The sequence below is a fragment of the Ranitomeya imitator genome, chromosome 5 (genome assembly GCF_032444005.1).
Source record: "Ranitomeya imitator isolate aRanImi1 chromosome 5, aRanImi1.pri, whole genome shotgun sequence".
NCBI classification, from domain to species: Eukaryota; Metazoa; Chordata; class Amphibia; order Anura; family Dendrobatidae; genus Ranitomeya; species Ranitomeya imitator.
In genome coordinates, this window is record NC_091286.1 from 560,915,128 (window position 1) to 560,931,265 (window position 16,138).

The window sequence follows — 16,138 nt, forward strand, 5'->3', positions numbered from 1 at the left end:
TTCACGCCTCTTCTCTTTGATAATGTTGGGACAGTATGAAGATAAGAAATCCTCTTTTTCCATGTCACATCACCCCTCTATGTGACGCCATCATTGACAGAACGCCGCTGGCCTGGATCGTGTACTTTCCAAGCTTTTATGAGTTTCCACAAATCAACTTGATGACTTTAATCTCTGCAGTTGGGTAAGATGTTTTCCGAAACGTCTTCTGCTTATCACCATTGTGCTCTCATTCCTAGTGATTTTTACCCGAATCCGTGCGATCCGGTGCTTTCCCTCAGCGTCCGTCACATACAGTAAGCAGACATTTGCACGCTGACACGTGGATGCGATGGTTTTCCATCACTTTCCCCCTTATCGGATATTGTGCAGTTCCCCACCGTCTGCTTCCACTGTCCTAATAATGACTGTAGGACCCCGGAATATCCCATCCCCCTCCGGCCTGTGACAGATAATGTAAATAACCGTAGTCCCCTCGTCACCCCGGCTGAAGCTTTCCCACCATGTTGGACAATGACAAGGGCCGGCAGCAGGATGTGAGGGGGAGCGCGCAGAGCAGGGCACAAGGCTCTTGAAACGTGCGCTCTCTCACTCCTGGCTTCTTCCCCTGACACAGCAACTGTCTGCATAAAACATGGTGCAAGCTGGGATTTTCTACCATATCATGTCCGCCGTCCGGCCAACCATTGTATATTTAATAGCTTATGTTTAAGGGAAAATGCATAAAATGCTCAATCTGAGCGTAATGTAAAAAAATGAAGTAACATTGTAAATCCTCTGCTGCTCTTATTTGCTATTGGCTGCAGGTTGTGTCCCCCCCAATTTTTGCTTAACTCGCTTTAAAGGGGTTGTTTTCTTTCATAGTACAATCTCCGAAGGCTTGCTTGGGGTTAAAATAGCGATCAATGCTCATAACCGACTGCCACTTTAGCGCTGCCCCTCCGCCGCTTCTTGTCAGTATTTGGCGACAGGCTGCAGCAGTGACGCCAATGTCACACTGGAGACAATCACTGGGCTCAACCGTCTCATGCCATCTACCTCCGACTGACTGCTGAGCCCAGTCATTGGCTCCATTGGTCACATGCAGTAAACGTGACATCACCGCTGCAGCCAATCAGTGGGCCGAACGGTCTCGAGCCATCAGTCCCACGTAGCATCACCACTGAGCCCAGTGATTGGCTCCACATGCAGTGAACATGACATTACTACCACTGCAGCTAATCAGCGGGTTCAGCCGTCTCAAACCGTCTACCTTTGCTTCACCATTAAGCTTCATGATTGGCTGCAGTGGTCAGCGGATGTAGGTGTGACGGCACTGCGGCAGCTATTTCACCAAAGACAACGAGGAGCAGCGAGGATGCGGCGCTGACTGGCACTTGGTAAATAATGTTGATTGTATTTTAGCATGGATGGTGGGAGATTTGCTATGAATGAGCCCTGTAAGGGTATGTTCACACTGCGATTAGTGATGGCGTCTTGTCCGAATATGTTTGGGTGTTATCCGAGTATCTGGGCGTGCTGGTATGTTATGGTAGAGGTTCCATGATTTGTAGCTGTTAGTCCCAACCCATGTGGGGATTCCCGAACACACAGACAATCCCCTGGTGTATTGAGGTCATCTAACAGATGTAAATCATGCAGCCGCAGGGACTGGAACATAATATACGAGCAGCCCAGACACTCGGATAACACGTTATCACGCCCATCAATGTTCCCATTACATTGTTATTTGAAGATGATCTGCTCGTCGCAGGTTTAGACATGTGGACGTCTTTTAACCACTTTAGGCTTTAAGAAACACCATAAAATAAATGGGATGCATGAGACATCCATTCTTTAGGCTGCCCTTCGCTAGGAGGCTGCTCTATACTATAAAATAGAAGTCAAAGGGAAGGTTAAAAAGACACCAAGCATGTTTCTAAGTGTTTTGTCAGTGTCAACAGTATAAAATGTTGGAAAAATGCTCCTGAAGCAACCAAAAAGTTGAAAAAAAAGTGTTTCAAGATTATAAAACTCCAGAGAAAAAGGGCGATTCCCGAATCATCTTCTGCTTCTGAAACGGATGTTTTGGTCGCCGGTAAAAGACAGTGTGAACGATCACTAATACCTGGTGGATCAGACAAGCGTCATTCTGACCTGTGATGCACTCGCATTAACCCTATGAACTCTATTTAGTTTTTATTTGCTCCATGCATGTAGTGGAGCAGAACGCTGTGTCCGACTGCACAATAGTACTGGGTTCTCACACACCTTGTTGCAGTAAAAGCTGATTTTGGCTTCTTTGGGAAATTAAGTCCAGGCTTTATGGGCCATTTCCAGTAGCGTGAACCCATTGCACAAATTGCTGATGCTCCATTTTCACTTACATTACATGGCTTCTCCATGGTTGAGTTAGTTCTATTCCTGTAGTGCACTTTTCCCACATGTGATAATCATCATAATAATTACAGTTATAGAAAGCTATGCTGACTACACATTGATGGTGCCACTAGACATCAACCTGTATAATCATTGCTGCCATAACATCCAGCTAATCAGGAGACTGCCTTTACATGTTGCAGAAAGGGTTCTTTACAGTAACAGCAGTCACATTTTGGAATGCTGTACCGAAAGGGTGGTCATGTCTCTCTGAAAGAGTTATAATTAATTATATGATTGCCAAGTGGGTACTGTAGTGCAGCAGGGTTGGTTCAGAGTAACAGACAGGGATCACAGGAAAAGTTCACAGCAAACGTGTTTTAATGTCCACACTCACACAGTGTACAGCATACGGTATCCTCCGGATCGCAGCCGGGAAACAAAACAGTCTGTGGGAGTCTGGTTGCCGAGGGCGACGGTATCACGCTGCGAGGTGCCAGGAGTTAGCTCTGCTGTCTCTGTTAACTGACACAGGCTGAGCTTCTGCAGAGCCATCCGCTCTGCAAGTTGCAAACTCCAAACTGACGCACCCAAACCCTTGCTGCAGAATTTTTTTTTAAACTGGAATCTGTGGCCATAGGCCATTTGCAAGACCCGGCCTGGAGGAAGTGGACCGCCCCGCTACCTTCCTGTAGTCCGTTTGAAAAATTAAAAGCCCATAATTGGTTTTCCTGAACAATGCCTTGGCCAAATAGCTTGACCAGGTCCAGGCTTACTTTTATTTTGCTTTGTGACTCACAGACGTCCTGCTGTGACCACAAGGCAGTCCAGCGGGTCTAATAGGACTCTGTCCGCATCCTGGGGGATATCGACCCTCACATATGATCCCCCTCACTGCCTCACAGTACATAAAGGAAATGTTTGTTTTTTGCCCCTTGCTTTTGTGAGGGGCTTCAGTGATAATTTATGCAAAAGCTGAAAATACAACTAATGCCTGGAGTGGAGACAACACTTTGATCTCGGCTGATCGGGGGGATTTTTTTTTTGCCTACATGCCATCAGTGTTATGCCCACCCTGCCCACGAACCTGTATAGGAAGCGAGGTAAATCAGCATGTGCTTCTCCTTATAGAAATTCCACTATAACCACTGCCCTGAGGGTATAGGCAGGCAGCAGGACGGCCCACCAAAAAATACCCAGTGACCGCCTAGGAAGACTATGGGGCTTAAATAGGCACCTCCACTCCAAGCATTGTGGCCTATGTAGTGTCACCTCCACCGGACCATCACAACTCTGAGGCCTGGCCTTACATTGTCAGTATACAACAGCGGACAGTGGGGATTTAGTGAGATCTTATGATATATTTTATTAGGAATTATAATAAATCTATAGTATAATGGGTTATTACTATATATGAAGGTTTTTGGGATTTGGATACATGATACAAAGACGTCTTCTAATATTCTGTCATTGGGCGCCATATTTTTGTACTTGGCGTCAGAGGCTTTTCGGATGAAGGGAAAATGCGGCTGTTTGGAAATGATTTACAGAAGAATCCTTGTGGATAAAGCCCACGGTCAGTACATGTGGAGCATTGATTACCTGGTGCATGTGAACAAGCAGCAGGACATGGAGGCTCTGCTCTCTCCCCAGTGATCCTGACTTTTTCACATTGCTCTGAGTGCTCCGCGCTGTTTGTGTGTGTGTGTGTGTGTGTGTGTGTGTATATCACCCAGTCTCCATGAACTCCAGCAGGACTGTCATCGAGTGCATGAAAGCTTCTCCGCACTTGGGCTGACAAGTGAGGGCTCTGCAGAGCGCAGCTCTGGCTTCTTCCAGCTGCTTCCTCTTCTTTCCTCATGACGTTAGTCCGGGGTTTTGGCAACTCTACAGGATTCTCATATGATTTTTCTGGGCCTGGAAAGACTTCTATAATTAGTCAGAAGTAGGTCTCTCGGCCATTGTTAGTCTTTAAAGCATTTATCTTGTGTTGCACTGTTCCAGCCATATTTCCAGTGCTGAAGTCATCAGATTGTTGAGAACCTCTACCATCTTTGTCAATGCAAAAAATACATTTCTCCTGTCAGTTGCTGACCGCGGGGGCCCTGACTGGTGGAACCCCCAGTGATCTCTACCTCGAGGCTCTGGAACCCCTGAGAACACTCCTATACATGGAAAGGAAGTGCAGATGATGAGCCTCCGCTCCATTCATTATTAATAAGGCTGACGGAAAAAATGGAGTACAGTTCTCAACTTGCTCCGGCAGTCCTATAGACCATGAATGGAGCAGCTCGGTTTCATTTAAGAGCCCCAATCTCCTGATCGCTTGAGGTCCCAGCTATAGGCAGTAGGTTGGTAACTTGGGGATAACCTTTTAATTGAGTCTCCAACCGGAAGGGCAATGGGTTTTGAAAGTTCTGCCAAGTGCCCTACGTACTATACTATCAAAATAATTGTTCCTGAGGATATACATAGAGGGCATAACTACAAAATGATTGGGCCCATAGTAAGACTTCATTATTAATTCAGACCCAGACTAGACCTAAAAATAGTAGAAAACCCAGACCTTTAATTCAAACACCATTCTAGGCCCTCGAAATGAAGTTAGACCACAGACCAGAGGTCTGCATTTTTTTTTTCACATCCCAACTTAGGCTGTGTTCACACATCCGTTTTTTTTTTCTTTTATCTGTCAGCACCATAGAGTAGCATGAATGTACAGGTGCATCTCGCAAAATTAGAACATCATCAAAAAGTTAATTTATTTCAGTTCTTCAATACAAAAAAGTGAAACTCATATATTATATAGAGTCATTACAGAGTGATCTATTTTAAGTGTTTATTTCTGTTAATGTTGATGATTATGGCTTACAGCTAATGAAAACCCAAAAGTCATTATCTCCGTAAATTAGAAAACTTTTAACACCAGCTTGAAAAATGATTTTAAAATCGGAAATGTTGGCTTACTGAAATGTATGTTTAGTAAATGCACTCAGTACTTGGTCGGGGCTCCTTTTGCATCAATTACTGCATCAATGCAGCATGGCATGGAGGCGATCGGCCTGTGGCACTGCTGAGGTGTTATGGAAGCCCAGGTTGCTTTGATAGCAGCCTTCAGCTCGTCTGCATTGTTGGGTCTGGCATCTCTCCTCTTCCTCTTGACAATACTCCATAGATTCTCTATGGGGTTAAGGTCAAGTGAGTTTTCTGGCCAATCAAGCACAGTGATATTGTTGTTTTTAAACCGGGTATTGGTGCATTTGGCAGTGAGGATAGGTGCCAAGTCCTGCTGGAGAATGAAATTTCCATCTCCAAAAAGCTTGTCGGCAGAGGGAAGCATGAAGTGCTCTAAAATTCCCTGGTAGATGGCTGCGTAGAGTTTGGTCTTGATAAAACACAGTGGACATACACCAGCAGATGACATGGCTCCCCAAACCATCACTGATTGTGGATACTTCACTCAGTGGGCAATGTTAGCTTTGTTTGTGTCCTCTTCTCCCTGGCCGTACAGCACAGCTCAGGTAATGAGCTGCTGTCATCTGTAATGCGCTCTCCCCTCCCCCACAGTGTAAACAGAAGAGGGAGATAGAGGACTCCCTGCTACAGCTGCAAAGGTTGAACAAGGCCCCCCTGCCAGCCAAAAAATGAGTGTAAATGGGGGCCTTTAAACTGGGGTGATAGAGAAGGAGGGGCTAATTTGCTTAGGGATAAATGAGGGCCTCCTTACCTCATCTCTTCTCTCACTCCTGACTGACTGCACCCCCTCCCTCTATATCTCCCCTGACTGCACCCACTCCCCACTATTATTATTATTATTATTTATTTTTGATAAAGCACTGCCTAATTATTTTTATGGGATATAATATTTAATATTAGTTCGTTCATCCTGCTCTAAACTTACCCTGTCTTCTGAAGGGAAATACGCTACTGTGTTGGGTTAGCTTCGGACCCGTTTAATCGAAGCTGGTGGCAGCGAGAGTGTGCTGACTTTTGGGGTTATGCTGAAGCGACTGCGGCGTTGCTAATTATTGTTCCTGCCTGAGTGGGAGTAGTTATCGCGTCGCTGCAGCGTGCCCAATAGCCAGTACATAGCAGGCAGCCTTTCTGGCGACTACTTACCCAGGGTGCAGTACCTAATCTGACCTGAGAGCAAGGGAGCGCCAGAGAGCTGCAAGTGTTAAGTGGTACTGTAAGTGGGATATACATAAATCCCTGCAGTTCGTGGTATATAGAAAAGCAGTGGGATACCTAGAATAAGCCCCTGCTGTAAGCTAAGAGGTCAATAGCCTTGTGTGTGGTTTTTCATCACATTGTGGAGTGGAGGGATAACTAAGATAAGCCCCCTGTACATGTGATAGCCGTCTGTTGGCCTAAAGTCACCTCAATCCGTGACGTAGGGGTGACGGTCACGGTGTGAATCCTGACCCATTGGTGACAGCGGTCAGGGGAATCGTGACCACTATCACCCCTGAGTGAGCCCTCTCCCACTATATGACCCCTGACTGCACCCCCTCCCCACTATCACCCCTGACTAAGCCCTCTCCCACTATATGACCCCTGACTGCACCCCCTCTCCCCCTGCTGAATCCCCTCATCCCGGAATCACCCTGAATGAGCCACTCTACCCCCGTATCACCCCTGCTGAATCCCCTCACCCTGGAATCACCCTGACTGAGCCCGTGTATTACCCCTGACTGCACCCCCTCCCGCTATATGACCCCTGACTGCACCCCCTCCCCGTATCGCCCCTGCTGATCCCCCTCGCCCTGACTGAGCCCCTCTCCCCCTCTATTACCCCTGACTGCACCCCCTCCTCGTGTATCACCACTGACTGCGCCACCTCCCCCTGTATTATCCTGATTGAGCCTCTTTGCCACATATTACCTCCGACTGCACCACCTCCCCCGATATCACCCCTGACTGACTGTGTCCCCTCCCCCGGTATCACCCCTTACTGACTGTGTCCCCTCCTCTTGTATCACCCTGACTGTGCCACCTCCCCTTGTATCACCGACTGTGCCACCTCCCCCTGTATCACCCTGACTGCGCCATCCCCCTGTATCGTCTCTGATTGACTGCGCCACCTCCCTCTGTATCACCCTGACTGCGCCACCTCCCCCTGTATCGTCCCTGACTGACTGGGTCACCTCCCCCTGTATCATCTCTGACTGACTGCGCCATCTCCCCCTGTATCACCCTGACTGTGCCACCTCCCTCTGTATCAGCCTGACTATGCCACCTCCCCCTGTATCATCTCTGACTGACTGTGTCACCTCCCTCTGTATCACCCTGACTGCGCCACCCCCCTGAACCACCCTGACTGTGCCACCTCCCTCTGTATCACCCTGACTGCGCCACCCCCCTGAATCGTCCCTGACTGACTGAGCCACCTCCCCCTGTATCATCTCTGACTGACTGCGCCATCTCCCCCTGTATCACCCTGACTGTGCCACCTCCCTCTGTATCACCCTGACTGCGCCACCCCCCTGAATCGTCCCTGACTGACTGAGCCACCTCCCCCTGTATCATCTCTGACTGACTGCGCCATCTCCCCCTGAACCACCCTGATTGAGCCCCTCTCCCCCTTTATCACCCTTGACTAAAACTTTTCTTTCCCTGCTACTAACAAAATGAGGCCCTTCATAAAACATTATTGCCTTATAGGTGGCAGAGAGATTTCTGTAAAAAGTGTATGGGGGGATGTGAGGGAAACTCTTTCGATATTACTCCAATGTCATACATAAGTGATCTAGGACCCTCACCACTAGAAGAGGGGGCATTCACATAATGTATTTGCTGCTGAAATCAAACGGCAAATTAACAGCGGAAATATCCACACAGACATTGTGCAGATATTGCTGCGTTTACTACTACCGCCATGGATTATAGACGAGATGTCATAAAATCCCCTCTCTACAGTAGTGCTAGAACACATTGGCCTAGTGGTTAATAAACACCAGGAGACATTTTTCATGGAGTTTGAACCAAAATGTGGGCGCCAACCCCTTCTTTATCATTAAGACGTGTACTACCTTATGTAATATCGCACAATTGGTGGTCTTGTATTTCTATGTAACTATATAGTGCGCCCCAAGAATGATATTCTCTGGTGCTCCAGTCCGACACTGATGGTATATATTTTGGGTAAGCCATGTATGTCCATGAACTCTGCATCTAGACTTGCGGGAGTCCGGAGTGTGAAGGGTGCAGGACACGCACAGGGCGCAGTCACTCAGCCATAGATGCAGGCTTTCCCTGCCATTCATTGTTTATGTAACACGGGTCACTGCAGTGAGTGAAGACATCTTGTGGGAACCGTCCCGGCCACTCACTGGTCCCACTCATTTAGAAGGAAGAGGCAGGGAAAGCTCCATACGTGTGACTTCGTCTTTGACCCATGTGTTACAAGTCATCCTGTAATGGCTGTAGGAGTAATTGATGCGTTTGGATTGTACTGATACGTTTGCATCTGTGAACATGTACAGAAAATGTTAGATGCACGCTAATACCCTAGAATAGAAGACCTGCTCAGTATGTGCTCTTCTTCTTCAGGGTTCTCTGTTAAAACACTTCCTTCGCATTCACCGTGTCATGTTTGCAAGTTCTCAGATCGGTGTACAAGCCGTCCTAGTCGCAGCCACTTCAGTCATCTTGGGTCAAACAAAATTCTAAAAAAAACAAAACAAAAACTGGAAGCATCATCCACTCATACGTTTGAAATAATTTATGTTTTTCATGTCTTCTGATGAAATGATGGCACATCTCCCAACGTTGAAAGGTTTTTATTAATCAGACCTCATGGAACATTGAAAGAAGGAGGCCGTGGGGTCATCCGTCATCCATTTTCCCATGGCCGATCATTTCATGCTCTGATTTACTATCCAGCTTAGGGTGTGCGCACACTACGTCTTTTTTGAGAGAGTACAGTCCGTAATGTGCCTGAAAAAGCGCTAATGAAATGCTAAAAAGAAGAATGAACATAAGCACTGCAATGTAAAACAACTTGCCGTAACATTTGTTCAGTTTTTTCAGCTTCTTTTTTTAACCCCTTCAATGTTATAAAAGCCGGGAAGCCGTTAAAGGAAGCGACCTGACTGTTCTTAAGGCGACTCATTATTTTATACTTAAAGGGGAAAAAAATGCCACCACAACGCCACTGCAAAAAAACAAAAAAAAGTACTCTAACAAGTCTCCATAATGTGCCCTCATAGGGCATCTGTCAGTAGAACCAACCCTCCTAAGCCATCTATATGGGCATGTAGGTCATAGGAAGCTGAATGAAATGATACATTGCCATCTGTGATCCGATGTCTTATTCCAGATATATCCACGGTTTTCTTAATATATGAATGAGGTGTTAAAATCTATGGGCCAGACATAGATCCCAGAGCAAACCAGCCTACAGTGCTTATTGTAAATGACAGGAGGAGTTACCAGTGTGAGACATGGAATGACTGACAGTCTGTTTTCCTGATCTACTTGTCTCACTCTGATAATGCTGTTTTTAATTTAAAATAAGCTCTGGAGGCAGATTCTTAGGGAGATCTATGTCCGGCCCATAGTTCTTAACAGTTCGTTTACATATTATTGAAAATGTGGATTCCTTGGGAATAAGACATCGGTTCACGGATATCAAGGAATCATTTTATTCAGCTTCCTTTGACCTACATGCCCATATAGATTGCGTAGGAGGGTTGATTCTACTGACAGATAATGCATCTGATAATGCATCCAGCTTCTGATATGAATTCATGGCCCATCGGTAATACATTTCCTTGTGGTTTGGGACCCACACTAACTTTCACCCAAAGAACCATATACATTTAAAGGGAACCTATCACCATGAAAATGGCCTCCAAAATGCTGGTATCATGTTATAGAGCAGGAGGAGCTGAGAAGATTGATATGTAGTTTTGTGAGAAAAGATTCAGTGTAACATGTGTTTTATTCATTTAATCCTCTGCTCTTTCTGGGAGTTTTGGTCCACAGGGCGGCCCTATCAGTGACTGACAGCTACCTCTATATGCACACTTATGCAATGGAAGCTATCAGTCACTGATAGGACCGCCCACTGGACCAAAATCCCCAAAAGAGCAGAAGTTTAATGAATTAAAGTACAGGTTATACAGAATCTTTTCTCATAAAGCTATATATCAACCTACTCTGCTCCTTCGGCTCTATAACATGGTGCCTGCAGATTGGACGGTATTTTCATGGTGACAGATTCCCTTTAAAAATTGCAATTAGCAATTAGCTATTACCAAGTGATGATTGTAAGGATTGAACAGCGATCAATGAAGTAAAACCATTGTGGCCATAATTTCTGAATGCCAGGCTGCTCAGAACTGTTCTATGAGATTGTCCTAAGCCCTGTCGAAATTATTTGGACCACTTTCCAAGGTGGTGGCTCCTGTGTTTGTTTTTTTTTCTTGCTATACTTTGGCTATTGTGCCACCGCAAAGCTTTTTAGACAAGTTTCATTACATTAGGATCTAAAAGAATAACCTTGCGCGCCACAATTGCCACACTTTTGGGACAAATGCTCATGTGGCTTAGAAGACAAATGATTTGCACCAAGTTAATAATTGACTTGTGCCAGTTTTTTGCCGCAGTTGAATGGCCAAAAGTAAGACGACTCAAGGAAAAAATATGAATTAGAGTGCAGACGAACCCCCTGATATTGGTAAGGTTGGACAAGAGTGTAGTGTGTATAGAGCCCCCGATTCTCCCCAACATATGATGTCGGGGGAGATAAGGATCTGACATGTCTGATTTCTGACTGCCAATCTTTGGTGAGATAAGTTGCCATCAAACGAATCTGACCGCGGCTCTCACATAGAGAACAAACCAGCAGTCGGCAGAGGAGGAGCGCTCACCTGTGTATGGAGGGATTGGGCCAGATGGCTATCAGCTGAACCATTGTTTGGCCATCAGCAGAGTTGTCCTAAGTAGGTTCTCTTCACATATACATTGGTAAATCCTGCAATGTATGTTGGATTTAATGAAGAAAATAGAAAGGGAGCTGAATGCAGAACCTCAAGAACCACATTACAAGTCGGTGGGGCTTTACTCTTGGTTTTCTACTCCTAGATGCAGATGTGAATTCAGCCTTACATATACAGACCGCGGCCATCGTCCTAGCCCCAGATGGGGCATTTCTTCCATTGACAACCTATAGCTGAGGGAAGATGGTGTCTTACTTCCGGTAATGTAAAACCAGGAAAGGACTGTGTGTACTTCTGCTATTTTGTTCTCTCCCACACCAATCTGTAGCTCCCAGGCAGAAGTGCAGCTGCTGTCCCCTTGTGTCTTCCTCTCCGTGGGGGAGAAAGAACAATTCTGCATTCAATTGGTGAGAGGACGCATAAAAAGCCTTCAGCTTTTCCTCCATGCTTGGAAATTCAAGCAGCTGGTCCGCATTAGCTTAAATATGTTCCAGCACAGTGCTCAGTCCATGGCCTGACGCCCCATTCCCAAGGTTTTACAAGAAAAGGTTAAAATAGAACACTTTCTAATGGATTTGACCGCATCGGAAATAAAAAATTATGAGCTTTTCTAGACAACTGTACATGTATTGGGATTTCTATTTTTTTTTATTTTCCTCTTCTCAGATAAATATCAGCTCATTAAACTAACACTTTTATCATATATACAAAGTTGCCCAAAGCGCTACATTCACCTAACACTAATCCCAAAAGAAAGGCACAGTATGTCAACTCATAAATATGTCAGAGACCGCCAGATGACCTGGGAAGCAGCGGAGTGTGAGCGGCGGGAATGGGTAAAGGTAAGTATTACCGCTCTTAATTCTAGGTTATCCTGAGCATGGGACTACAAAATTATCCTGGAAAACCCAAGATTTTATACTACAAAAACTAAAAAAGAAACCTCCATTTATACAAAACCTATACTTGTCCATATGGGACCTATCAAAAAGGCCTCATACTAAACCTAAAAGCAAGGGATTTGACTCCAAAGTCTGCTTCAAATGGGGTTTGGACCTTTGGGGGCCATTATTGAGGATCTTCTGGATGGAACTCATTCTACAGTGAACTCACTTTTGGCCACCAGCTACATGTTATATAATACATTTGTACTATTTTTTTGTTCTGAAAAACATTGAGCCGAAACAAAACTTTGTATATTATCTCATGTGTGATCAAGGCCTACAAGATGTCTGTGTTTGAGACGTGCGTGCGCTTGCCTGTAGAAAATATCAATGTCTTGATTTGTTTTTTTCAGTTGTGACATTATATTCAACACTTGGTGGTTCTGCGATTGCCCATGGGCTTAATGAAACTGAAGTCACCCACATAATTACCAGCAAGGAACTCCTGCAGACCAAATTGAAGGTAATGAGTTTGCTAAGTGCAGATGTTACACTTGATAGACTATTCATGAGTGTCACAGATGGAAAAAGGATACAGTCTTCTAGCAGCCACCAGTAAAGGTACTGTCACACTAAGCGACGCTGCAGCGATACCGACAACAATGTCGATCGCTGCACAGCGTCGCTGTTTGGTCACTGGAGAGCTGTCACACAGACAGCTCTCCAGCGACCAACAATGCCGAAGTCCCCAGGTAACCAGGGTAAACATCGGGTTACTAAGCGCAGGGCCGCGCTTAGTAACCCGATGTTTACCCTGGTTACCGTTGTAAATGTAAAAAAACAAACACTACATACTTACATTCCCGGTGTCTGGTCATGTCCCTCGCCTTCAGCTTCCCGCACTGACTGAGCACCGGCCGTAAAGCACAGCGGTGACGTCACCGCTGTGCTGTGCTTTACGGCTGGCCGGCGCTCACCAGTCAGTGCGGGAAGCTGAAGGCGAGGGACATGACCAGACACCGGAATGTAAGTATGTAGTGTTTGTTTTTTTACATTTACAACGGTAACCAGGGTAAACATCGGGTTACTAAGCGCGGCCCTGCACTTAGTAACCCGATATTTACCCTGGTTACCAGTGAAGACCTCGCTGAATCGGCGTCACACACACCGATTCAGCGATGTCAGCGGGAGATCCAGCGATGAAATAAAGTGCTGGACTTTCCCCAGCGACCAACGATCTCCCAGCAGGGGCCTGATCGTTGGTCGCTGTCACACATAACGATTTAGTTAACGATATCGTTGCTACGTCACAAAAAGCAACGATATCGTTAACGATATCGTTATGTGTGACGGTACCTTAAGTGATTTACTGACATTTCACAGTAACACCATTAAGGCTGACTAGAATACAAATTAAGTTGATCATACACATTAGATAGCTGTCAATCCAAATTAACATTTGGCTGACTCCTCCATAGACAGGAAAGCACAGCTTAGCCAGGCTTACCTGTGTCCTCTAAAAGAGAGCCACTGCCAGAATAATCTGCCAGCAGCTTTAGCCCTTGCCGAAAAAAGGGTTTTAGTGATTGAATTCAATCATCTCATCCTCCAACTTAATCTTTAGCTTGGCTGAATGTTATGCAGGTGGCAAGGTAAGTGGGAACAGCGCCCATTCAGCTTATTCCAAGATGGCATGAGTGTCTCTACAGTATTTTACTCTAGATTAGACACGTGGGGTATTCCAGAATGGTTGACATGATAGGTGGGGTTTACTTTAGGAAGCCAAATAAATAGGTAGATAGCAGAATTTGTCTAGCCCCTTTTTGTCCAATTTGCATTGCCCTTTTCAGACTCCCTAAATAGTTAATTGTAGCGCCTGATTCCTATTTAGTATTGGTGGCGTTATTTTCTGTCTCCAGCTTGAATCGTCCATATTCAGCATTTGCTCAGTATGGCTGCATTTTAATTAGAGTAAACATACGGTAAGTGTTCTCAGTATCCTGAGTGCCCAGACCTGAAGGTGCTTCCTTGTATATCCATGTCCCGTGGGGATGAACGTTTGCCAGTTCTGGCAGCCCATATATACAAATTTATCTTTTTGCTGTGGCCAGGATATTCTCAGCCTCCTGCTTGTGTATTGTATGTATATATTGGCAGCTTACCAGTGCAAACAACAGAATCTTGCATAAGAACAATGAGATAAGTTTTAGGTTAGAAGGCCTGAAGTGTTCTTCTGAGTAGTAAGCTCATCCGTCTGCTCTGCTGACATGCCTGCTTTACTAAATGCTCCATTTCTCATGGAATAGCGATTCTGGGGAATCTGTCCATAGAGCTCTGCATTGTGCTGTTCCCCTTTTATTCCTCCTATAGATATGTCAATAAATGAATAACTAATTAATGCCTCTAAAATGTTTCTACTGGTGGGGAACCCCTAATGACATCAAAGAAGCTTTTGTTGGGGGAGGTTATGTATTCTGTAAATCTTGCCCAGTTGCATGGTTTGGCTTGGGTGTATTGCTTTGTAAAGAATCAGCAGGCTGAAATCGGTTTGCTTCCCTATTGTAAAAATAACCAGAGAAACCCTGATCAGGCTGGCGGGGCTGATCCAAAAATATCAATGCAATAGGGAATAACTTGCTTTTTGCTGGAGGTCCAATTACTTTCCAGCAGTCCCTTCGCCGATGAATGGAGTGGTAACAGAATATGCACCCCTCCGCTTCATTCATGATGGCACTGCCGAGACCCCTATCTAGAGATCACTTGAGTCCCAGCATTTGGACCCTTCTGTAATCACCATTTTTTTGTTTTTAATGGAATAACCAAGGAACTCCAGATTTCCTGAGAACCTTAGTTAGGAAATGATTCCCTGCAAACACATATCTCTGTCTTGTCTCTGTCAATCCCTTCACACATTCCCATTAGGAATAACAGAGGAAACTCACAATGCAAAAGTTCTAAGATACTCCAGTATTCTTACACCTAAGAGTAAAGGTACCTTCACACTGAGCGACGCTGCAGCGATACCGACAACGATGTCGATCGCTGCAGCGTCGCTGTTTGGTCGCTGGAGAACTGTCACACATACCGCTCTCCAGCGACCAACGATGCCGGTAACCAGGGTAAACATCGGGTTACTAAGCGCAGGGCCGCGCTTAGTAACCCGATGTTTACCCTGGTTACCAGCGTAAAAGTTAAAAAAACAAACACTACATACTTACCTTCCGCTGTCTGTCCCCCGGCGCTCTGCTTCTCTGCACTGACTGTGAGCGCCAGCCGGAAAGCACAGCGGTGACGTCACCGCTGTGCTTTCCGGCTGGCCGGCGCTCACAGCCAGTGCAGGAGGAGTGCAGAGAAGCACAGCGCCGGGGACAGACAGCGGTAGGCAAGTATGTAGTGTTTGTTTTTTTAACTTTTACGCTGGTAACCAGGGTAAACATCGGGTTACTAAGCGCGGCCCTGCGCTTAGTAACCCGATGCTTACCCTGGTTACCAGTGAAGACATCGCTGAATCGGCGTGACACACGCCGATTCAGCGATGTCTGCAGGGAGTCCAGCGACGAAATAAAGTTCTGGACTTTCTGCAGCGACCAACGATCTCCCAGCAGGATCCTGATCGCTGCTGCCTGTCAAACTGAACGATATCGCTAGCCAGGACGCTGCAACGTCACGGATCGCTAGCGATATCGTTCAGTGTGAAGGTACCTTTAGACTATGTTCACACCTTCCATTTTTATAGCATATTTTTGCTGCCTTTTTATGCAAATTAAAAGCTGCTTTTTACAGTTCCAAACAAAACCTAAGATAAAAACAAAATGAGAAAATAAATAAATAGCAATAGTGCAAGAAAATAACATAGGGTACTTAGTTACATTCTTTTGATCAAAATGATGTTAAAAGCCATCCCACCACGTGAAGGCGACCCTAATCGGGATGGTCCTAACCTTTTAGTGT

The 16,138-nt window shown here is 45.6% G+C and overlaps 1 protein-coding gene across 1 annotated transcript in view; it reads left to right on the forward strand.

Moving 5' to 3' along the window:
- Nucleotides 1-16,138, forward strand: part of ACSL3 (acyl-CoA synthetase long chain family member 3) — a 126,686-nt gene that overhangs the window by 59,079 nt on the left and 51,469 nt on the right. The window contains exon 4 of the mRNA XM_069727669.1: nucleotides 12,601-12,710. Coding sequence (XP_069583770.1) covers nucleotides 12,601-12,710 — 110 coding nt within the window. The remainder of the gene's footprint in view (nucleotides 1-12,600; nucleotides 12,711-16,138) is intronic.